At 36.8% G+C, this 26,405-nt stretch overlaps 1 protein-coding gene across 3 annotated transcripts in view; it reads right to left on the bottom strand.

The window, feature by feature from the left end:
- The window catches only part of DPP10 (dipeptidyl peptidase like 10), a 770,042-nt gene that overhangs the window by 51,639 nt on the left and 691,998 nt on the right, over positions 1–26,405 (bottom strand). For all 3 annotated transcript variants that reach the window (XM_042243952.2, XM_042243953.2, XM_060411166.1), the window contains 4 exons: positions 7,592–7,683; positions 7,144–7,191; positions 3,509–3,630; positions 2,151–2,198 (listed from right to left, as the gene is read on the bottom strand). In XM_042243952.2, coding sequence (XP_042099886.1) covers positions 2,151–2,198; positions 3,509–3,630; positions 7,144–7,191; positions 7,592–7,683 — 310 coding nt within the window. The remainder of the gene's footprint in view (positions 1–2,150; positions 2,199–3,508; positions 3,631–7,143; positions 7,192–7,591; positions 7,684–26,405) is intronic.

The following is a 26,405-nucleotide window of genomic DNA, read 5'->3' as shown; positions in this document are numbered from 1 at the left end:
GTTGGAAATTTTTAAAAAGTTATCATTTTGGCAGAATATGTAATGTAACACAAATAGTTGTTTATCAAGTAATTCCTATGTTGCAAATATAGCTCATCCTCACAGAAAATTCATTTGCTAATTTTTTTTAAAGGAAATAAATTCTATGAGATTACACCCACAAAAGATATGTAACAGACTCACTCTATACGCTAATTTTTATATCTGTGAAATTCAATCTTCTTTCCATTTTATCAAATATACTACCCTTATCATTATTGTTGCTCTCAGTGTTAATATTCAACAGATTTAATATGCTTACCATAATCTTTTTAGGATTTACACTGATAAGTAGAAACCAGAAGATGTGCTAAATGATTTCCAAAATCACACAAAACTCCATTCACTATTTTGAAGTTTTGTCTTCTTCTATGAGGCTGAACGTCTCCATTTGGTGGTATTTGAAAAGTGTAAATGGTCTTCCTCTGTCCTCTAAAAATTGTATTTGTTCTTCAGCATTACATTTTTTATACTATCTCTCCTTTAAGTCAAAGCATTTAAGTAAAACTCCTACTTAAGTACTGATGCTAACGCTGAAATTCCAATACTTGGCCACCTCATGCAAAGAGTTGACTCACTGGAAAAGACTCTGATGCTGGGAGGGATTGGGCGCAGGAGGAGAAGGGGATGACAGAGAATGAGATGGCTGGATGGCATCACTAACTCGATGGACAGGAGTTTGAGTGAACTCTGGGAACTGGTGATGGACGGGGAGGCCTGGTGTGCTGCGATTCATGGGGTTGCAGAGTCAGACATGACTGAATGACTAAACTAAGCTGAACTGATGTCATGAGAGAGACAAAAACAATATAATAAACTTTACAGTGGTGATCATAAACCTTATTCTGGAGTCAGAATGTCTTATTTGATTCCCACCTGTGCTATCTTATATTAGAGTGACTCTCTCCAAGTTTTTTAACCTTTTTGGGACTCAATTTCCTCATCTATAAAAGTGGGTGATACAATTAACAATATCAGGGGTGTTCTGAGGAGTAAATGTGTTAATAAATAGAAGCCTCAATTACAATAGATTATGGGCTTCCCTATAATCAATAGCTCAGGTGGTAAAGAAGCCACCTGCAACACAGGAGACCCAGGTTTGATTCCTGGGTTGGGAAGATCCGTGGAGAAGGGGTAGGCTACCCATTCCAGTATTCTTGGGCTTCCCTTGTGGCATAGCTGGTAAAGAATTCGCCTGCAATGTGGGAGACCTGGGTTTGATCCCTGGGTTGGGAAGATCCCCTGGAGAAGGGAAAGGCTACCCACTCCAGTATTCTGGCCTGGAGAATTCCATGGACTGTATGGCCCATGGGGTTGCAAAGAATTGGACACAACTGAGAGACTTTCACAATAGATTATAATAATCTGTGATAAATCATTACAGCATGAGGGTATTGATTAAATAAAATTTTTAAATGAAAGAAAGAAAAGGATAGATGAAAATAAGGAAAAAGAGAGTCAGGAAGTAATTTGGCTATTCATTTTTAAGATCAGCTCAATCATGTTTGTGCTTATACTCTTTACTGTTAAAATTCTTAAACAAATTGACCACATCTTACTAGCAATGAACACCCAGTTTCTGCCATATATCCTAATAGAGTCTTCACTCAATAGATAATGGACAACTTAATAAATATATAAAAGCATAAATGAATATGTAAAACTAATCATGGATAACTAAAATAAGTAAGATATAAAATATATGAAACAATATATTTTTCATATTTTTTCTAAAATAAGTGTGTTGATCTGGAGAAATAATCTACATGAGGTTCAAGAAAGAATAAACCAGAGCCCTAATGGGCCAATAGACTGAAAGGTACCTAAATGAACTTCATCAATTACTCCTCAGTCAATTTAGATACAGGAGATATCCTATTTTGGGAATACATTGATAAGATCCAACTCCGATTATAAGGCAGCCCGACCCATTTGCTTTACTATTTCTCTTACACACACAAGGTCATATTGCTGGTACCTATGCCTATTTCCCCAGTCTGAGGGCTCCTTTGAAGAAGGTTCTATAGAGTACAAAACTCAGAATGAATGAGATCATATCAAAGACTGATGCCAATCATGACTACCCTGCATTGTTGTGTTCATGTACTTACTTGCTGGATTGTCTGTGCTGTGTAGGCTGACCACCGGAACCCCTGGACCTGGATTTTATAAATATATGTAGAAACATTTTAAAAACATCTAAATAATAACTATTGGAAGGTTAGATGACAGAATTCTTTTTTTCCACATGTAAGCATTTCATAGTTAAAACATAATGAAATAGAAATCAGATTATTAGATTTCATTCCTTTCTATGCATATTTTATTCAGAAAAGTAAAAACATATGGGGAGAGAAACGATTTACAAGATTATTGCTAAGATCCTCCCTTCTCTAAAATGCCATATACTTCAATATTTCTATGGTTTTAGCCAACCTAATGCACCCTACTGTCTTTTTCTCTAGTCTTTAATAGAATAGTCACTGATCTGTCAGTTGATTCCCAAACCTGTGACCCTTTACCCTCTCATCCAAGATTAAATTCTATTTACCACTCAGCCAAGAAAGAAAGAATGCATGCATATTAGAAATATTTCATCCACAAGGCAAATGAAATTTTGGAGCTAATCTTATATTAATTAAAAAATATGTGGAATAGTTATTTCAAATACACTGGACAATTCAAGTGTAACTATAAGATGTTATCTTGAAACTTCACTTCTCTAATGAACTCTATTTGGAGGCCAATGGTTTTTCTCTGGTGTCATCAAACAAGTACATTTCTGTTTTGATTATTTAAGGTGTCAAGAGAAAAAAATAAAGACAAAGAGCAAGTATAGGCCTATTCCTCATGGTATCTTAAAACAGGACTGCACAAGATACCAGCTAAAGCTGTAACATTCAATCCATTGTGTTATAAGAGGATATCTCTGATTTCATCAGAGTATCCTGTTAAAGGTACAATGATTCCTACTAGTATAACCTAGACATACTTACCACTAGGTAAGACTTAGCATACTATTATCATATAGAAGAAATTACTGGAGTGAACACACTTTCTCAAAATTTAAGGAGACTAGACCCAAAGAATTAAATTTTTGTAGGTCCTAAATTTCTTAACAACAAAGCCACTATTTCAACAAGGAAAGTATTGCTTTTCCTGAAGTCTAGGTAAGTTAGTTTATTTTTCTAGGATGACTTTGCTAATGTAAATGTTTATCACTTTTTAAAAAGATTCATATAAAATAGCACTTATTGATCATGTACCTGTTTATATACTGACTTACTTCTAATTTCTGTCTTTTAAATAAAGTAATGGATAAAATTTATATCACAAAAAACCCTTATTTATTACTTTTTAACAAAAACTTGTGTAAACAAGGAATATAAAATCATATATTACTACTTATAGTAATAGATACTGATCAAATAAAATTGATAAATAAATTTTAACAGAAATCAACTATTACCTTTACAGAGTAATAAGAAATGTTGATTCATGGGACTAAAACTGGCATCAAAATATGTGCATTGTTCTTTCATAAAATTACATGAAATGCATTGACGATTCAATAAGCCTTCAGTAGAAGCACTGGGGAAAGAAAAAGAAAGTGAGAAATACTACTATTCCAGGTACTTAAATGTGTGGTATCATTATTTTAATATTAACATAAAGAAGTTACAGTATTACTTATGCTGAAGTTCCTCATAAATTATTACTTATCATAAAAATGCAAAGTCAATTTCCATTACTAATGTTAAGATATACACATTCTTCTTCTCAGTAAAAAAATTAAAATTATGAACACCTATACATATGTAACATGTATATAGTTATACATGCTTTAAAGAAACTGACTTTCCCAGGATTCAATATAACTTATTCTTAGTTATATTTTTATAGATATTTCTTTGTAAAGTCTAAAAGGAAATTACCCACACAGACAAGCATAGTCACTAGCAATAATATTAGTTGAAAGAACTAATAAATTATGAATAATCATAAATTATCTGTGCTGCTAGACAGAAACACTGCTAATGATACATTTTTAAAAACTTGGCTGCACAAAATACTCTGTTTTATTCTGGAATAAAACACACAGTATACTATACTTCACAAAGTCACAACTTCACACTTGAAACATTTTGGGTTCATTATAAACTCAAATTTTCCTTTACACCCAAAAGTGATCAATATAATAGGCACTTAAACACATTAGCTAGTTTTAGCCTTATGATAAATCATAGCCTTTTTTTTTTTCTTTTAAACTGTGGTAAAACAACATTCACCATTTTAGCCAGTTTTCAAGTATATGGTTAATTTCAGTCACAATATTGCAGAACTATTGCCCCAGAGACACTACGGATGTGTGGCAGTCACACACAGAATTTAACTTTTCTCTCTCTACTCTGTCATATAATTTTTCGATCCAAGTTCCCTAAAAATTTATATTGGTATTTTCTCATTATTTAGGTTATGAAATTACTAAAAATAAAGAAAAGCATACTTTGAGACAAAATTATGACACTGAATATGGTAGCAATTCTGATTCTATTAATCCCATAGATTAAATCAACCAATTAATATTTTTATGGACCTGGACAAGGCAATGATTACGTTTTTTGGGTTAAACACTAACAGTATCTTATAGTCAAGTCAACTGGCACTTGATGAGCCATTTAAAGAAAAATTTGTTGGTTGTACATTTTTGTTATAACCCAGTCTTCTACAGTAGTGCAGGTCATAGATATATTGACTGTTGTATTGCTTTGCCTCAGTCACTAGAGACACGTGTGTGTTCTCATTTGCTTCAGTCATGTACAGCTTTTTGTGACCCTGTAGACTATAGCCCTCCAGGCTCTCTTTCCATGGGGATTCTCCAGGCAAGAATACTGCAGTAGGTTGCCATGCCCTCCTCCGGGGGATCTTCCCAACGCAGGGATCAAGTCTGTCTCTTACATGTCCTACACTGGCAGGCAGGTTCTGTACCACTAGTGCCACCTCGGAAACCCACAAGTGTGTTACTCGTTCAGTCATGTTTGACTCTTTGTGACCCTATGGATTGTAGCCTGCTAGGCTTCTCTGTCCATGGAATTCTCCAGGTAGGAATACTGGAGGAGGTTGCCATTTCCTTCAAAGGGGATCTTCTTGACCCAGGAATCCATCCCAAATCTCCTGCATTGAAGGTAGATTCTTTACTGTCTGAGAAGTCCATAGGACAAGCACACAAATCTAAGAACTCATTGTTACTCAAATCACATTTTTAGGCTAATAAAAGGAGAGAATGAAGCAGCTCCATTAGCTGAACTTAGCCAAATGTAATTTTCTGACACTCATTTTTCTTTAAGAGTTTTACAAAATGAGAGAAATAAAATATCAGTCAAGTATTTCTAGATCTCTAAAGGATTGTTCTTGACTGCCAATATTAACCACAATATAAGCTTTAAGAAAGATAAGTTTTAGGTAACCAAAACTAGAAAGTGACCAACACTTTAATCAAGATGTCTAAGCTAAAATTAGAATCAGTCTCTTTAAATAAATAGCTGTTCTTCCTTTGGAAGTCGTTAGAATTGAGAACATGTGTTCCAGAGTCTAAGAGAAAAAAACAAAGAATGTAAAAATGACATACTGTGATATGTGATTAAAACGAGGAGAGGCTCACTTCAGATGACAGTGATTTATGCATAAATAAGAGTGTGTGGATGAATTAGAGTGAGTAAGGGTACTTGAAACATCCATTTTTGCTCTCAAAGGAAAGTCTAGGCTACTTGGTAAGAATCACTGGTGACACTGCTTCAAACATGATGAATTTCCACTGAGAATATGCCATGGCAGTTTTGACACTTTAAAAATGGATCTGTGAAACAGAAATTAGAAAGGATATATGATGTCTAGAATTAATAAGTTGCTTGCCAGACAAAAATGAAAGTCATTCTTGGGAAGCCCTGGTGAAAGCTTTCTGAGTGAGGAGGCATTTTTAATACTAAATAGGTATGACCTTAAACCCTTTTATGAATATAGCTTTCCATCTGGGAAAATTGGAGAGATAAAAATAGTCCCCATCCACAGCTCTATTTTAGTAAGCAAGGGCCATGCCTGGCTTAAATAACAATCTATGGATTTTACACATTCTGAGAGTGGGGAGAGAAAAACTGCCACTTGATCTACTCTACTAAATGTCCACAATGCTTTAATTTGGAATAAATTATATGTGTAATAAATCACATGTATACAGTATTGCATGTGTGCTTAGTCCTTCAGTCAGTTCTGACTCTTTGCAACCCCGTGGACTGTGGCCCACCAGGCTCCTCTGTCCATGGGATGCTCCAGGCAAGAAGACGGAATGGGTAGCCATTCCCTTCTCTAGGGGATCTTCCTAACCCAGGGATTGAACCTGGGTATCCTGCATTGCAGGTGGATTCTTTACCATCTGAGACACCAATTCAGTTCAGTTCAGCTGCTCAGTCCTGTCCAACTCTTTTTGATCCCATGGACTGCAGCATGCCAATCTTCCTTGTCCACCATCACTCCCAGAGCTTGTTCAAACTCATGTCCATCGAGCTGGTGATGCCATCCAACCATCTGATCCTCTGTCATCCCCTTCTCCTGACTTCAATCTTTCCCAGCATCAGGGTCTTTTCTAATGAGTCAGTTTTTCACATCAGGTGGCCAAAGTATTGGAGCTCCAGCTTCAGAATCAATGAATATTTAGGATTGATTTCCTTTAGGATTGACTGGTTTGATCAGGGAGGGCCTCATATACTGAAAACTTTAAATGAGGCATAGCAGAACAAAAAGCTATTTGGGAAATAAGGAAATGCTAGTGATATGTGTCATTCAGAGATGCAAGTCTCAAAAAAAAAAAGATATTTTGAAAGGATAAAAACAAGTGAGAGAAAAATAAAGGAGGAATAAGATGGTGTCCACTCCAGTTGCAAACCTTTAGGCTCACAATGGTCGAGAGATGAAGTTTTATCATACTGAGTCGGCTCTCTCCTAGTCATACCAAAAATGCAACTTCAGATCTTTCCATCCTATGATTATGCTGTGTGGATGGCCCCTGAGTAATCAACTTGTGCAGGAAGGTCCTCTCACACTGCTTACCTGTACAGCTGCCTCCCTCTGGGAGATGACTCGGTGCTCAGAAAGTAACTGCCCATGAAAAAAAACAACACAAACATCAGGCACCAATCAGTTTTTGCAACACTGAGTTTTCACTTGAATTTTCCAACTGCCAAAGAATAGGCAAGAGCTTTTCTATTATTCAACAGCAGGGCTTTGATCCATTTGGGAAACATCTTTTCTTAAAATGTTGTCATACTTTTTTTTCTATGCTCTCTCACAATCTCTCTGAGTGTGACTGTGTGTGTGTGTGTGCATGTGTCTGTGTAAGCATCTTTTTGGGTGAAGCTGAGGGAGAGTCTTAAAGATTGTTTTTCATATGGCCAGGCTACTTGGATTAGGACCATGGTAAGCAAAAATAAATCTGGCAGATAGGATTGCATTTAACAACACTGACTTTCAACTTGACTAGAGAATCAAAAATGCTCACATTTTTTGTGTAGTTTCATCATATGCCAGGATCTTTATCACTTCCCAGTTTCCTGATGTCAGATGCCGCACGGTAATTTGCTCACTTTTACTCTGCAAATAAATAGAAAACATTGATTTCCCTTTTATTTAAATAGCATCTCTCTGGTCAACACCAAAGTGCTAACTGCCCCTGTCACTTTTAATTCTTTAGTTCTCAGCTAACATTGAGTTTCTTGTTTTTAATCTCAAGAATGAATACACATTCACATAACCATAGTTACAGGCAAGACAGTACTTTTATTCCTATGCTGTAGGAAAATCATTCAGAAAACATCTCCACATAGGACTACATGGGTAGCATCACCTTGACATAGGAAGTCATCTTGGCATTTAATATAGACATAGGACTTTGATAGCATTAATCTAAATGATCGACAGCTAAACAGTTTGAATAGCTTTGAATAAAACTTTTAGAACAAACTTCATTTCAAATAGATTTTAAGTGTTATATGCTTTTAACCTTTGCAGCATGTGTATTGAGAATAATATTGATAGATTTGCTATTTTCACTTAATAATTTATTTCTGAGATTAATTCATGTTGATACTTGTAGACATTATTTTCACTGCTATATGGTATTTTATTGTATGCATGAATACAGAAAAATTTATTTTTTGATATTTGAGTTTTTCCAAATTTTTGCTCTTTAAAACAAGTTGTCTGTGAACTACTTTATTAATGTCTCCTTGTGCATGTGGCAGGGTTTTCTTGAGACAAATGCTGGTAAGTGAGAAAACTCCTGGAGGGACCACAGAGAAAATGGCAGAGGAGTAAGACGAGATCACCAGCCTCCCCCCAAATACATAAAAAACTCATCAAGATATGGAGCAACTCCTACAAAGTAACCTCTAGGTGACAGCAGAAGACCTCAGGCCTCCAAGGGGACAGGCTAAGTTCCCTGAAATGAGGTAGTAGAGAGAAGGGAGGCAAAAAGGGAAAAGAGGAAGAACTTCTGGGCAGGAACTTTTGCCCCAGAGGAGGGTAGGAGCATGCACAGGGAAATTCCCTCACAGATAGGCCCAAAGAGGAGCTAGGAAGTCTTGGAAAGTCAGGGACTTCTGCTGCTGCTGCTAAGTCACTTCAGTCGTGTCTGACTCTATGTGACCCCACAGACGGCAGCCCACCAGGCTCTGCCGTCCCTGGGATTCTCCAGGCAAGAACACTGGAGTGGGTTGCCATTTTCTTCTCCAACGCATGAAAGTGAAAAGTGAAAGTGAAGTCGCTTAGTCGTGTCTGACTCTTCGCCACCCCATGGACTACAGCCTACCAGGCTCCTGTGTCGATGGGATTTTCCAGGCAAGAGTACTGGAGTGGGGTGCCATTGCCGTCTCCAAATCAGGGACTTGGAGGGCAGTAAACAGAGAAAGCTGTACTTCTCAGCTCATTGACAGCTCATGGACTGTGGCCCTAAACAGACAGCAGGCTTGGGAACCGAGAGTGGCGCAGCATACAAACCCAGCCAGCGCACACAACCCTTGCAGCACAGAGGACAGTCCCAGGTAGCCAGTGTGACGGGGCAGATAAACCTAGCTAGCAAGTAGCACAGAGGGCAGGCCCAGGTACCAGGCAGACAAACACAGCTTGTGCAAAGGGCGGGATTAGGGTGCCCATACTGGGAAGGCATACAAACTTGGGCAGCGAACACAACCCTCCCGGCACAGCTGGAAGAAGAACAAACACCCCCACGACAAAGAGTGCAGGCAGTGAGATGAAACAAGTGCACATAAACCTCACGACACAGAAGGTGGAGCTCGGGAACTGAGAGTCAAGTGCACACAGCCCTGAGATACAGAGGGTGAGCTTAGGGGGCTGAAGGAGTCCCATACAAGTCACAGCGATGCAGAAGGATCCACACAAACACCTACCTAGGAAGTTTCTGCCAGCAGAGAAGGGTGGGACAGGGGAACTGAATCACCAGCAATGATCCCAGGGGCAAGCAGTGGACTGGCTGCACTGCATATATGCTGAGAGAGATACTTTGAAGCAGCTGTGAAAACAGACGCGCCTAATACTGCGAAAGCTAGGACTGCCCAAAGGCATACTTAACCCACAGACACTCCAAAACCTACTACTGGAAACGGCACTGCCCTTGAGAAAGACAAGATCCAGCTCCGTCAACCAGAAAACAGGCACCAACCAGGAGAACATCACAGGACACTAACCCAACCCTATCCACAGAGGCAGACTCCACAGCCAAGAACTGCAACCTTGAAAACGCTTTTTAATTTTTTTTTCCTTTTTCATTTTTTACTTTTTTCTTTTTTTTCTCTTATAAATCACACCATTTATTTCCCCAATATATCTCCACCTTCACACTAGCATTTAGCGGTGCTGTGTTTTCCTCTTTTTTATCTTGTTATAAAACACACACACACACACACACACACACACACACACACACACATTTTAAGATTTGTTCTTCTTATAAATCACACTGCTTATTCCCCAACATATTTTCACTATCACATTAGCTTTTTGCGATGCTGTGGAGTTTTCCTTGTTAAAAAAAAATGATAATAATTTCAAGATTTTGTTTCCTTTTTTTCTTATAAATCACATGTTTATTCCCCCTATGTATTTCCACCTCCATATTGGCCTTCTGCAGTGCTGCGGAGTTTTCCTCTTTGTGCTTTTGTCCAAAAAAAAAAAAAAAAAAAGGCAAGAAAAAAATTCATTTTAGGTTTTTTTTTTCTTTTATCCCCTCACTTTTTTTTTTCTTTTCTTTTTACTTGATGAGTTTTTGGATTTTGTTTTGGATATATTCAACTGCTTTTCCTACTGTTCTTTACTGGCTGTAGCTATTCCTGAATATACATATATCTTTTCCACACATGTCTATTCATCTTTGTTTTTCTATTTTTTCTTTCTCTCTTTCTCTTTTTATATTTTAGTCCTCTTCTCCATCCCTTCTTTTTCTTTTTTCTCTCCCTTCTCCTATTTCCTTTTTCCTCTCTTTTTTTATTCTCCCTTTTTTCCCTCACTCTGCTTTCTGCAAGTTAAGTTGTTGAGCTCTCTATGCTATATTCCCCAATTGGCCTTCTGCTTGTGCTCAGATTATCAGACTGAGAATTAGTTAACTCTTCTTTCAGTTGGTTGATATCACCTCTGGTTTCCCTGGCTCATCAAGTCAATCTCCTGTACTTTTTATCTTTAGAACGCTTTGGTTATAACTGTATATGTGGAAGTGTGTATGTATATGTCCCAGTATTTCTGTAATTATCTCCTCCCACTAGAACACAGGCACAAGTCACCCCAACAAGAAATCAACACAAACCACCCAATTAACATTTCCCTCCAGGGGCAAAAATCAAAAGGAAGAAGTAATGCAACCCTAAAGCCTGGAAAAAGGAGACTTCAAATGGACCAAGTTACAAAAAAAAAAAAAAAAAAAAAGATGATGATGAAAAGACAGAGAAATACAACACAAATGAAAGAGCAAGATAGAAACTCAAAAGACTAAATAAATAAAGAGGAAATAAGTAAGCTCTCTGAAAGAGAATTCAAAATAATGATAGTAAAGATGCTCCCAAGACTTGAAAATAAAATGGAGAAAATGCAAGAAGCATTTAACACAGTTAATACAATGACCAAGGACATACAAGAAATAAAGAATAAGCAAACAGAGATGAATAACACTATTACTGAAATTAAAAATACACTAGAAGCAACCAATAGCAGAATAACAGGCAGAGGAATGGATAAGTAAGCTGGAGGATAGAGTGGTGGAAATAACTGCTGAAGAGCAGAATAAAGGGAAAGGAATGAAGAGAATTGAGGAAAGCCTCAGAGACCTTTGGGACAATATTAAACACACCAATATTTGAGTTATAGAGGTCCCAGAGGAAAAAGAGAAAAAGAAAGACACTGAGAAAATTTTAGAAGAAATTACAGTTGAAAACTTCCCTAACATAGGAAATAGTCAATCAAGTCCAAGAAGCTCAGAGAGTCTCCTACAGGATGAACCCAAGGAGAACACATCAAGACAAAGGTTAAGCACAAAGAAAGAATATTAAAAGCAGCAAGGGAAAAGCAACAAGTAATGTACAAGAGAAAACCCATATGATTAACATCAGATCTTTCAGCAGAAACTCTACAGGCCAGAAGGGAATGGCAGGATATACTTAAACTACTGAAAGAGAAAATCCTACAACCACAATTACTCTACCCATCAACGATCTCATTCAAAATTGATGGAGAAATCAAAAGCTTTACAGACAAGGAGAAATTAAGAGAATTCAGCACCAACAAACCAGCCTTGCAACATATACTAAAGGGACTTACATAGCCAGTAAACACAAGAGAAAGGAAAGACTTACAAAAACAAACCCAAAATAATAAAGAAATGGCCAATAGGAACATATGTATTAGTAATTACCTTAAATGTAAATGGATTAAATGCACCAACCAAAAGATACAGACTGACTGAATGGATATAAAAACAAGACCCATATATATGCTGCCTACAGGAGACCCACTTCAGACCTAGAGAGACATACAGACTGAAAGTAAAAGGCTGGAATAAGATATTCCATGTGAATGGAAACCAAAAGAAAGCTGGAGTGGCAATCCTCATTTCAGACAAAATAGACTTTAAAATAAAGATTATCATAAGAGAAGAAGAAGGACACTACATAATGATCTAGGGATCAATCCAAGAAGAAGACATAGCAATTGTAAATATCCGTGCACCCAACATAGAAGACCTCAATACATGAGGCAAACTAATAGACATAGGAGGAGAAATCAACAGCAACACAATAATAGTAGGGGACTTCAACACCCAACTGCCATCAATGGACAGATCATCAAAACTGAGAATCAATAAGGAAACACCAATCTTAAATGAAACATTAGACCAAATGGACCTAATTGATATCTTCGGAACTTTCCATCCAAATACAGAAGAATACACTTTCTTCTCAAGTGCATATGGAATATTCTCGAGGATAGACCACATCTTGGACCACAAATCAAGCCTCAGTAAATTTAAGAAAATTGAAATTGTATCAAGAATCTTCTGACTAAAATGCTATGAGACTGATATCAACTACAGGAAAAAACAGCAAAAATCACAAACTCATGGAGATTAAACAATACAGTACTAAATAACAGAGAGGTTACTGGAAATCAAAAGATTCCTAGAAACAGATGACAATGAAAACATTATGACCCCAAACCTATGGGACTTAGCAAAAGCAGTTCTAGGAGGGAGGTTTATAGCAATACAACCATAAGTCAAGAAGAAAGAAAAGCATCAAATAGACAGCCTAACTCTACATCTAAAGCAGCTGGAAAAAGAAGAGAAACCACCCAAAGTCAGCAGAAGGAAGGAGATCATAAAAATCAGAGCAGAAACAAGTGAAAAAGAAATAAAGGAAACGATAGCAAAGATTAATAAAACTAAAAGCTGGTTCTTTGAGAAAATTAACAAAATTGACAAACCACTAGCTAGTGTCATCAAGAAAAAAAGGGAGAAAAATCAAACCAATAAAATTAGAAATTAATAAGGAGAGGTTACAACAACAGAAATACAAAGAATCATAAGAGAATATTATGAGCAACTATATGCTAATAAAATGGACAACCTAGAGGAAATGGAGAGATACTTAGAAAAGATCAGCCTCCCAAGACTGAATCAGGAAGAAATAGAAATTATGAACAACCCAATTACAAACACTGAAATTGAAATGGTGATCAAAAATCTCCCCCAAAACAAGCGCAGGGCCAGATGGCTTCACAGGGGAATTCTATCAAACATTCAGAGAAGAGCTAATGCCTATTTTTCTGAAACTCTTTGAAAATATTGCAGAGGAAGGAAAACTTCCAAATTCATTCTACAAGGCTGCAATCACCCTAGTACCAAAGCCAAGAAAAGAAAACACACAAAAAAGAAAATTATAGGCCAATATCGCTGATGAACATAGATGCAGAAATTCTCAACAAAATTCTAGCAAACCATAGAATGGTGTTGATGCACCATATCAACAGATTGAAAAATAAAAACCACATGATCATCTCAATAGATGCAGAAAAAGCCTTTGATAAAATCCAGCATCCATTTATGATAAAAAAACACTTCAAAAAATGGGCATAGAAGAAACCTACTTCAACATAGTAAAGGCCATATATGAAAAGCCCACAGCAAATATTATTCTCAATGGTGAAACATTAAAATCTTTCCCTCTAAGATCAGGAACAGACAAGGGTGTCCACTCTCACCACTATTCTTCAATATAGTTTTGGAAGTCCTAACTATAACAATTAGAGAAGAAAAGAAATAAAAGGAATCCAGATCATAAAAGAAGTAAAACTCTCACTGTTTGCAGATAATGTGATACTATACATAGAAAACCCAAAATATACTATTAGAAAATTACTAGAGCTAATCAGCAAATTCAGCAAAGTCACAGGATACAATGTCAATACTCAGAAATCACTTCCACTCCTATATACTAACAATGAAAAATCAGAAAGAGAAAATAAGGAATCAATACCATCCCCATTTCAACAAAAAGATTAAAATATCTAGGAATAAAACTACCTAAGGAAAAAAAAGATCTGTTTACAGAAAACTATAAGACACTGATGAAAGAAATCAAAGATGACATAAACAGATGGACAGATATTCCATGTTTCTGGGTGGAAAGAATCAATATTGTGAAAATGACTATACTACCAAATGCAGTCTATAGATTCAATGTGATCCCTATCAAGTTACCAATGGCTTTTTTCACCAAACTGGAATGAAAAATTTCACAATTCCTATGGAAACACAAAAGACCCCAAATAGAAAAAAAAAAAAAAAAAACAGTCTTGAGAAAGAAGAATGGAGCTGGAGGAATCAACCTTCCTCACTTCAGACTGTACACCAGAGCTACACTCATCAAGACAGTATGGTACTGGCACAAAAACAGAAATATAGATGAATGGAACAAGGTAGAGAACCCAGAGATGAACCCACACACCCATGGGTACCTGGTACCTTATTTTTTGACAAAGGAGGCGAGAATATATAATGGGGCAAAGACAGCCTCTTCAATAAGTGGTACAGTGCTGGGAAAGTTGGACAGCTAAAAAGAATGAAATTAGATCACTTACCTAATGCCACACACAAAGATAAACACAGAATGGATTAAGACCTAAATGCAAGACCACAAACTATTAAACTCTTAAAAGAGAACATAGGCAGAACACTTGATGACATAGATCAAAGCAAGATCTATGACCCACTTCCTAGAGTAATGGAAATAAAAACAAAAATAAACAAGTGGGACCTAATTAAACTTAAAAGCTTTTTCACAACAAAGGAAACTACAAACAAGGTGAAAGACAACACTCAGAATGGAGAAGATAATAACAAGGGAAACAACTAATAAAGAATTAATTTCCAAAATATACAAGCAGCTTATATGACTCAATACCAAAAAAGCAAAGAACACAATCAAAAAGTGGGAAAGGGACCTGAAAAGACATGTCTCCAAAGAAGACATACAGATGGCTAACAAGCACATGAAAAGATGCTCAACATCTCATTATCAGATAAATGCAAATCAAAACTACAATAAGATACCACCTCACACCAATCAGAATGGCCATCATCAAAAATCTACAAACAATAAATGCTGGAGAGGGTGTGGAAAAAAGGGAACACTCTTGCATTGCTGGTGGGAATGTAAACTGATACAGCCTCTATAGAAGATGGTATGGAGACTCCTTAAAAAGCTAGGAATAAAACCATCATAAGACCCAGCAATTCCATTTCTAGGCATATACCCTGAGGAAATCAAAACTGAAAAAGACACATGTACCCCAGTGTTCACTGCAGCTCTATTTAAAATAGCTAGAACATGGAAACTACCCAGATGTTCATCAATAGATGAATGGATAAAGAAGCTATGGTACAGATATACAATGGAATATCACTCAGCCAAAAAAAGGAACACATTTGAATACATTCTAATGAGGTGGACAAAACTAGAGTCCATTATACAAAGTGAAATAAGTCAGAAAGAGAAATATAAATACTGTACACTAACACATATATATGGAATCTGAAGAAATGGCACTGATGAATTTATTTTCAGGGCAGCAATGGAGAAACAGACATACAGAACAGACCAACAGACAAGGTGGGAGGAGAGGAGGGAGAAGGGGGGATGTATAGAGAGAGTAACATAGAAATTTACAATGCCATGTGTAAAACAGAGAGCCAATGGGAATTTGCTGTAAGACTCAGGGAACTCAAACATGGGCTCTGCAAAAGAGCCCCTCTGAAGTGTGGGTGGGAAAGGAAAAGGGAGGGAGGTCTGAGAGGGAAGCGACATGGGTATACCTATGGCTGATTCTTGAAGCATGACAGAAAACCACAAAATTCTGTAGAGCAATTATCCTTCAATTAAAAAATTTAAAAAAAAACCCACAATACTGATATGTAGGATTGTTTTGTCAAAAGATATGTATCTTCTACCTAACTCAATGTTGTTTAGTTGCTAGGTTGTGTCAGACTCTTTTGAGACCCTATGGACTTGAGTCCACCAGGCTCTTCTGTTTGTGGGATTTCTCAGGCAGGAATACTGGAGTGGGTTGCCATTTTCTTCTCCAGGAGATCTTCCCCACCCAGGGAACAAACCTGGGTCTCCTTCTTGGCAGATGGAGTCTTTACCATTGAGTCACTTGGGGAGCCCGCCAATAGTGACAGATGATTTTCAAAAGCTGTGCCAATTTATAATTTACTAGCAGTATCTGTTTCTGTTGCTCCACATTTTCTTCACTTCCTCACCAAGTGTTAATTTCATGACTATTTTTTTTGTCAAATTGATAAGTATGAAATTATATCCCATTATGTCCCACATAATGGCAGAAGGCAATGGCAACCCACTCCAGTACACGACAGGACACAACTGAGTGAGTTCACTTTCACTTTTCACTTTCATGCATTGGAGAAGAAAATGGCAACCCACTCCAGTGTTCTTGCCTGGAGAATCCCAGGGACAGGGGAGCCTGGTGGGCTGCCGTCTATGGTGTCACACAGAGTGGGACATGACTGAAGTGACTTAGCAGCTCAGCAGCATGTCCCATTTATGTCCCATCACCTTTATATTAAGAAAATTTTCAAAGTTGTAGAAAGGTTAATGAAAAGGACATGAATATCCATTTGAGTGTTACTGAGATTCACCAAACATCAACATTTCAAATATTCACCCTCCCCCTTTATTTGTATGCTGAGTCATTTGAAACTAAGTTGAAAACATCGGACTATTTTGGCTCTAAATATTTCAGTATGCATTTCTCAAAAGTAAGAATATTTTTTCATATAAGCAAATGGCATATCACTCCTATGAAAATAACATTGTGTGTGCTATGTGCTCAGTTGCTCAGTCATGTCCAGCTCTTTGACTGTAGCCTGTCAGGCTCTTCTGCCCACGGAATTTTCCAGGCAAAAATATTGGAGTAGGTTGCCATTTCCTACTCCAGGGATTGAACCCACATCTCTTGCATCTCCTACATTGGCAGGCAGATTCTTTACCACTAGCACCACCTGGGAAGCCCCAAATAATAACATTCATTTCAGTGCTCAGTCATGTCTAACTGTTAGTGACCCCATGAACTGCAGCATGCCAGGCTTCCTTGTCTATCATTAACTCCAGGAGCTTGCTCAAACTCATGTCCATTGACTGCATGATGCCATTCAACCATCTCATTCTCTCTTGTGCCCTTATCCTCCTCCCCTCAACCTTTCCCAGCATCAAGGTCTTTTCCAGTGAGTCACTTTTTCACATCAGGTAGCCAAAGTATTGAGGCTTCAGCTTCTGCCTCAGTCCTTCCATTGAATACTCAGGACTGATTTCCTTTAGGATTGACTGGTTGAATCTGCTTGCAGTCCAAAAGACTCTCATGAGTCTTCTCCAACATCACAGTTCAAATAATAATAACATTAATATCATCTAGATGTATAGTCTATATTCTAATATCCACATTGCCCTAAGTAACCCAAATATCTCTATATATCTACCTATCTATCTTTCTATCATCTATCTGATAATTGCACTGGGTTGTTGCCTCTTTAGTCTCTTTTAAGGTAAATGCTATCCTATCATTTTTTGATTTCTAAAACGTTGAACATTTTTAAGACTCTTGGTCCAGCAGTCTTATAGAATGCCCAGCATTCTGGATTATCTGTTTTTTATGATAAAATTTAGACTAACATTTTTGGCAAGGATATTATAGAGGTGATAATGGATACCTCTTTTACTTCACCGAGTGTGGAAGAATTGATGCTTTTGAACTGTGGTGTTGGAGAAGACTCTTGAGAGTCCCTTGGACAGCAAGGAGATCCAACCAGCCCATTGTAATGAAAATCATCCCTGAATATTCATTGGGAGGACTGATATTGAAGCTGAAACTCCAATACTTCAGCCACAGATGCAAAGACTTACTCATTTGAAAAGACAGTGATGCTGGGAAAGATGGAAGGCAGGAGGAGAAAGGGATGACACAGGATGAGATGGTTGGATGGTATCACTGACTCAATGGACATGAATTTGAGTAAACTCCAGGAGTTGGTGATAGGCAGGAAGGCCTGGCATGCTGCAGTCTATGGGGTTGCAAAGAGTCGGACATGACTGAGCAACTGAACTTATACTTCACATCAGGAAACACACTGGTACTCGTCTTCTCACTTTTAACAATGCTGCTTACAGGGTAACTGGGAGATACATTTTTTGCAAAAATACATTTCACCTTGAAATTAAAAGTGTGATGCTAATGCACTTTATGTAACTAGGTTTTCTTCAATGAACTATCTGCTCAGTAGTTTTGTCAATGATTCATGACCTTTCCTTGATTAAATTATCATTTCAAAGTGATTTTCTCACTGTAACAGCCCTTCTATATTTATTACATAGTATTCTTCTGAAGCAAAGAGGAACTAAAGAGCCTCTTGATGAAGGTGAAAGAGGAGAGTGAAAAAGCGGGCTTAAAACTCAACATTCAGAAAACTAAGATCATGGCATCTGGTCCCATCACTTCATGGCAAATAGATGGGGAAACAATGAAAACAATGACAGACTTTCTTTTCTTCTGCTTGAAAATCACTGCAGACAGATACTGCAGCCATGGAATTTAAAGATGCTTGTTCCTTGGAATAAAAGCTATGACAAACCTAGACAGCATATTAAAAAACAGAGACATTACTTTGCCAAAAAAGTTTCATTTAATCAAAGCTATGGTTTTTCCAGTAGTCATGTACGGATGTGAATGTTGAACCATAAAGAAAGCTGAGTGCCAAAGAATCAATGTTTTTGGACTGCGATGTTGGAGATGACTCTTGAGAGTGTCTTGGACGGCAAAGAGATCAAGTAAGTCAAACCTAAAGGAAATCAGTCCTGACTATACATTGGAAGGACTGATGTTGAAACTGAAGCTTCAATACTTTGGCCACCTGATGCAAATAACCGATTCATTAGAAAAGACCTTGATGCTGGGAAAGATTGAAGGCAGGAGAAGAAAACAATGGCAGAGGATGAGATGGTTGGATGGCATCACCAACTCAATAGATGTGAGTCTGAGCAAGCTCCTGGAGATGACGAAGAACAGGGAAGCCTGTATGCTGCAGTGCATGGGGTTGCCAAGAAACAGACAGGATTGAGCAACTGAACAATATTCTTCTGTTAAAGATCTTTCCTTACTTTTCCATGCTTACATGTGTTCATTGCATCAGTTCTTTGGTGCTCAGCTTTCTTCACAGTCCAACTCTCACATCCATATATGACCACTGGAAAAACCACAGCCTTGACTAGATGGACCTTTGTTGGCAAAGTAATGTCTCTGCTTTTGAATATGCTATCTAGGTTGGTCATAACTTTCCCTCCAAGGAGTAAGCATCTTTTAATTTCATGGCTGCAATCACCATCTGCAGTGATTTTGGAGCCCCCAAAAATGAAGTTGGACACTGTTTCCACTGTTTCCCCATCTATTTCCCATGAAGTGATGGGACGAGATGCCCTGATCTTAGTTTTCTGAATGTTGAGCTTTAAGCCAACTTTCTCACTCTCCTCTTTCACTTTCATCAAGAGGCTTTTAGTTCCTCTTCACTTTCTGCCATAAGGGTGGTATCATCTGCATATCTGAGGTTATTGATGTTTCTCCTGGCAATCTTGATTCCAGCTTGTGCTTCTTCCAGCCCAGCATTTCTCATGATGTACTCCGCTGCTGCTAAGTCGCTTCAGTCGTGTCCGACTCTGTGTGACCCCATAGACAGCAGCCCACCAGGTTTCCCCATCCCTGGGATTCTCCAGGCAAGAACACTGGAGTGGGTGATGTACTCTGCATATAAGTTAAATAAGCAGGGTGACAATATAAGGCCTTGACGTACTCCTTTACCTATTTGGAATTACATATATACTTTAACTCACCATAAATTTAGAAAGTATACTTTATTTTCAAATATTTTAAATATAAAGTTACCATGGTTGCTATTAGCTGAATAACATGTTAAACATGAATAACATGTTTGGTATAAATATATAAAGAATCTAAGATTTTGAAGTGGGAAAATTTTATTAAATGCACACTTTTCTAGACTACTTGAGGCAAAAATTAAATGGTCACTTAACTATGTACAGGTGGTATTAGAATCTTCTTTAAAAAAAAAAAAACAACTTGTGACTTTTTGTACACATTGGTATTTCAAACATCTCCCTAAATCAACTATTCCATATTCTTAAAGGGAGTTCTAGCGGGTCAAAGTCAACACCAAGCATGTAATTTATTTTAACTTCTTCATATACTGTCTGATAAATTATAGCACTTTACAAGCATTTGTTGAAAAAAAGTATAAATGCAAAGATAAAAACAAATTTCTGAGATTTGACACAGCCTAAAATTTGTTGTGGAGTTTTGAGGTCTCATATTTAATTGTTGAATTTCCACAGGACAACCACCCAGTGAATGGCCTTACTTACTCATTTTGATCCTGTTTTGAGTGGGCCAAGGACAGAAAGAATACTAACAGCTCAAGGTTTTAATGCATCTTTGGTGCTCAATTTCTCAATGAACAAAATCTCAAAACATTAAAAAGTAAAGAGATTCTGATCAATATTTGTTTGGAGATAGGCTTTTTTCACAGATTTCTAGATTGATTATACTTTGATTTTCAGAGAATTTTGGTGTGTGTTTATGTGTCCTTTAAGGAAATAAGAGTGACCATATTAAAAGTGATCATGAGTAAAAATCCAATGACATGAAAATTGTTTGAAAACAATGTACAGAAAATTAAAATTACACATTCAATGATGCATCTAGGATCAAAATATACTTCTAAGTGTAGAAGCAAAATATCTCTTGTTGGTAGCCATAATAACAACCTCACAAACCTTTGCACTTTATTCAAACACCTATAATTTTTTTGCTTATTTTATGTCTGCCACAGCCACTGTGGGCTTGGGGAATAAGTGGCACTTCATTCACATGTAATATCATAGACTATCTTGTATAGTTATAAGACTCATAAGCTATTTTTCCAATAATAGTATCTAGTTATATCATAACAGTGAGCATATTAAGTTTGATCTCTACTCTGGGTAAATAATCCCAGTACCAATCACAATATGGTTGATGCCCATACAGTAAATTTAAAATAAATAACAAGAGACTTGGCTAGTCTTTATGAGGGGGTGTCTTTACCTTAATTTTCTATCCACCATCAGTAGAAATATAATCACAGGAAAGGTAATTTAACAAAGTATGAAAGAATAATTATTTTACTTCACAGAAATAATTCTTTCTTTCTGTGAAACCACAATCTCTATTATATTAACTTAGTAGAATAGAAACACTGATTATGAATTTTGACAAGGGCAACATGGCAATATGCTTCAAACTGAACTCATTTTTCACTTTTAATTTTCAAAGAGCAGCAATAAAACTAGTAACTTCATTAATTTTTAAAAGAACTGAAAATCTAGGAAATAAAATGTTTTTATTTGAGACATCAGAAACCAGGCACCTTTCCTTGAATTGGCAGAGAGTTTATCTTATTCAGACAGTTCAATACTGATATTTATATTCACAAGTGGAAAACATTGGTATCAGTAAAAGTTTAATGACACACATGCTTTTCACCTAATTATACACTGTTAATTCATTTCTTATAATAAGTTCTGTTTAATTTTTGCAGCTTTTAAGTATGGGAAATATTGCAGTGCTTAAAAATAGCATGCTTTAATTTATTGTCTATTCAACATGTGAGGTGAGAGAATTGTTTTCAGACAATGTCCTTATCAGATACAACAGTGAAATGTAATGAAAAAATTGTATTTGGTTGATTAGGTGATAGAATTGAGGATTGGGGGCATGCTATTTTCTACAGTATTTGTAATGAATAATTTAAAATTATTCCAAGTGAAACTGTCAGCTCTCATGAGCAAAACTCTGTACTGCTGAATAGAGAGAGTGAATGAATTCACCAACATATAAAATTTTTCATTTAACACAGCTTTGGAACATAACTGGGCAATTGCTTATGCTTATAAATCTGAACCACTTAACATGACCGCAACTCTGCTTATTCCATATTAGAGAGGGAAAAGGGAGCCATGTCCTTGACAAAAACCATTTCTTAACTGCAACTTACATTGTAAGATAGAGGATATTATACTTCCAAATATGGGACCTCAGAAATTAGAGTCTACATAAGGAATGCCATAGGGAGAAGGTGAAAGGAAACTATCTAAAGTGGTCTATTGTAAAAAAAGAGTTTGCAATATTGCTTGAATCAAACTGTTTCCAACACTGCATATTGCACACTCTACTCAGAAGGAACTTTATGTTAGCTTATATAGATTTTCGAATTGCCAATATCCGCTGGATCATCGAAAAAGCAAGAGAGTTCCAGGAAAACATCTATTTCTATATTGACTATGCCAAAGCCTTTGACTGTGTGGATCACAATAGACTGTGGAAAATTCTGAAAGTGATGGGAATACCAGACCACCTGACCTGCCTCTTGAGAAACCTATATGCAGGTCAGGAAGCAACAGTTAGAACTGGACATAGAACAACAGACTGGTTCCAAATAGGAAAAGGAGTCCGTCGGGCTGTATATTGTCACTCTGCTTATTTAACTTCTATGCAGAGTACATCATGAGAAACACTGGGCTAGAAGAAGCACAAGCTGGAATCAAGATTGCTAGGAGAAATATCAATAACCTCAGATATGCAGATGACACCATTCTTATGGCAGAAAGTGAAAAAGAACTAAAAAGCCTCTTGATGAAAGTGAAAGTGGAGAGTGAAAAAGTTGGCTTAAAGCTCAACATTCAGAAAACGAAGATCATGGCATCTGGTCCCATCACTTCATGGGAAATAGATGGGAAACAGTGGAAACAGTGTCCAACTTCATTTTTGGGGGCTCCAAAATCACTGCAGATGGTGATTGCAGCCATGAAATTAAAAGATGCTTACTCCTTGGAAGAAAAGTTATGACCAACCTAGATAGTATATTCAAGAGCAGAGACATTACTTTGCCAACACAGGTCCATCTAGTCAAGTCTATGGTTTTTCCAGTGGTCCTGTATGGATGTGAGAGTTGGACTCTGAAGAAAGCTGAGTGCCGAAGAATTGATGCTTTTGAACTGTGGTGTTGGAGAAGACTCTTGAGAGTCCCTTGGACTGCAAGGAGATCCAACCAGTCCATTCTAAAGGAGATCAGCCCTGGGATTTCTTTGGAAGGAATGATGCTAAAGCTGAAACTCCAATACTTTGGCCACCTCATGCAAAGAGTTGAATCATTAGAAAAGACTCTGATGCTGGGAGGGGTTGGGGACAGGAGGAGAAGGGGACAATAGAGGATGAGATGGCTGGATGGCATCACTGACTCGATGGACATGAGTCTGAGTGAACTCCGGGAGTTGGTGATGGACAGGGAGCTGTGGCGTGCTGCAATTCATGGGTTCGCAAAGAGTCAGACACGACAGAGTGACTGAACTGAACTATATAGATTTTTGGAAGACTCAGTTTTTATTTTTATTATCTTTAACAGAATATATAAAAGCAGAGAAACCTCATTCATAAATTGTGTTTTCTCATATTTATATAGAAAGTATCCAGAAATATATAGGGCTTAACAATATTTTACTTTTGATATAGGAATTCCAGTTCTGTTAACTAAAATTAAATAAATAATTTATAATAAAGTAAGTTTTATACATAGTGAAATCTATAACTACAGCTAATTGTCACTAATTGAAACATTGAACAATCATGGTTAAGTAGGTGTGTGAGTGCTATCACTTCAATCATCTGACTCTTTACAACTCTATGGACTGTATCCCGCCAGACTCTTCTGTCCATGGCATTTTCCAGGCAGGAATACTGGAGGGGGTTGCTATGCCCGTCTCCAGAGGAACTTCCCTACCCAGGGATTGAACACAGGTCTCCTGAATTGCAGGCATATCTGTTACCACTAGTGCCACCTGGGAAGGTACACCCAGTCAACTAAATATGAATATTCAAAAGAATCACATTCAAAATTGTTTACCACTATGGGACGATTTTGCTTCTAAATTAAAATATCAGGATAAAATGCTGTAATTTACATAAAATTATAATAATACTTTAAAGAATACTGGAGGAAAATAAGTCATAATTTTTTTCTACTTTTATATTTTGGAATTATTTTAATAAGCATTAGTTTTGTAAATGAGGGGGAAAAAACACTAAAATATTTGTAAGGAAAATCATCCATTTATGCAGTGAATATATCCTAAACACTCATTTGTAGCCTGGTGTATAACCAATGTATTTTTGTTTACCTACAAACTGTGTAAGAGAGACAAATGTTTGCAAAATTTTACTACTTTCATTTGGTAAGACAGTTCAAAAAGATAAATCTATTTTCAGTCAATGGGGAAGCTCTCAAATGTAGCTTAGCATCTAGTACTACAAAAGTAGTCTTCCTGACTATTGGCTGCTAAGCTCTCTGTCCCTATCATTTCTCTCTCTCTGGGCACATCAATTTAGGTGGCATCCTCAGGCATATAAAAGGAAGGAAGAGGGGTAAAAAGTCATCTCTGGTGACATGCATTACTGTTTAGACAGTAAATTATTAAACTATTTGTGGAGGGCCAATTTTACATTCTATATCAAAACCTAAGCAAAGACATATGTACACATACACTTTGCCTAGGTACCTTTTGATATCTAGAAATATATATTTATAGGAATAATGTTTACCTTTGAATACTTTTTAGTATCAAAAATAGAAATAAATTTGATGATTAAAAGTAATTCAATTAAATATGGTATGATATGTTTACTGGACATAATGTTGAGTAGCTATTAAAATCACATTTCAAAATAATATTAAATATTAGGAATGCAATTAAATGATGTGAGAAAATACTCATAAATTACTCTTTAAATGTTATAAGTAAATATATAGCTTTGCATGTTTTTAGGTGAAAAATGACATATTTTTCATGTAAAAAGGAATTCAAAACATATACAACAACTGATTTGTAATGTGCCAGTGTGGGGTGATGAGACCATATTTGATGTTATATATACCTTTGTATAGTTTATTCAGTTATTACTTTACAAATTTTTATAGTGTGCATATACGTAGATGTCAATATGGTAATTATAAACAATTCATTAAAGAGCTTTTTTGTTAGCTCTTTTAAAATTGAGGCAAAGAGATTCAAAATATTTACTAAAATTCTCTGTGTGTATATATGTGTTAACTTAAGAATAAACTGTATTTACCTAGGCACTGACCTCTGATTCATTAACAAAGTAGGTTATCTTTAGCCACATTGCCAAAATATCTTCAAATAATCATGCAACCATGTTTATTTCTCAGTGAGGCAAACCACAAGTTCTCTGAACTGCAACCAGAATATATAAAAATGTTTTCTAGTTCAATGAAATTTTGTTATAATCTCCATATGGAAGAGGAACAAAGTAAACACATCTGCTCTATGAAGTTGTTCTGAATATTTCAGAAATAATGAATTAGACTGCATTTCAGACTTGTATGATTGGGAGACAGGAGGTATTTCTTCCCAAGGCTTGTAAAGAAAATTTTGTTAGGTATATAAGTACCTCAGTTCTTACATGCCAACATGTTCATCCCTGACTGTCACTCTGCCAACTCCACACTTTCAAAAAGACATTTCACTTCCTACTTTGTTGGATAGACTATCTTCTAAGATATATATATATATATATATATATATATATATATATAAAGTCTCTTAGTCCTGTCTGACTCTCTGTAACCCCATGGACTATAGCCCGCAAGGCTCCCCTGTCCATGGGATTCCCCAGGCAAGAATACTCGAGTGGATTGCCATTCCCTTCTCCATATGTATATGCTTAGTTGACTTCCCTGGAGGCTCAGAAGGTAAAGAATCTGCCTGCCAATACAGGAGACACTAGTTCGACCCCTGGAAGATCTCCTGGAGAAGGTAATGGCAACCCAGTCTAGTATTATTGCCTGGAGAATCCCACTGACAGTGGAGACTGGTGGGCTACAGTTCATGGGGTCTCAAAGAGTTAACACAATTGTGCGACTAACACTTAAGATATGCTTAGTTGCTCACTCGTGTCCAACTCCTTGCGACCCTTTGGACTTCAGCCTGCCAGGCTCCTTTGTCCTTTGGATTTTTAGACAAGAACAGTGGAGTGGGTTGCCATTTTCTCCTGCATGGGATCTTCCCCACCCAAGGATCAAACCCGCATCTCTTGTGTCTCCTGCACTTCAGGTAGATTCT

This window comes from Ovis aries, chromosome 2, assembly GCF_016772045.2.
Source record: "Ovis aries strain OAR_USU_Benz2616 breed Rambouillet chromosome 2, ARS-UI_Ramb_v3.0, whole genome shotgun sequence".
Classification (NCBI taxonomy): domain Eukaryota; kingdom Metazoa; phylum Chordata; class Mammalia; order Artiodactyla; family Bovidae; genus Ovis; species Ovis aries.
The sequence above is the reverse complement of the archived record's forward strand: the minus strand, read 5'-3'. Positions and strand labels throughout refer to the sequence as shown.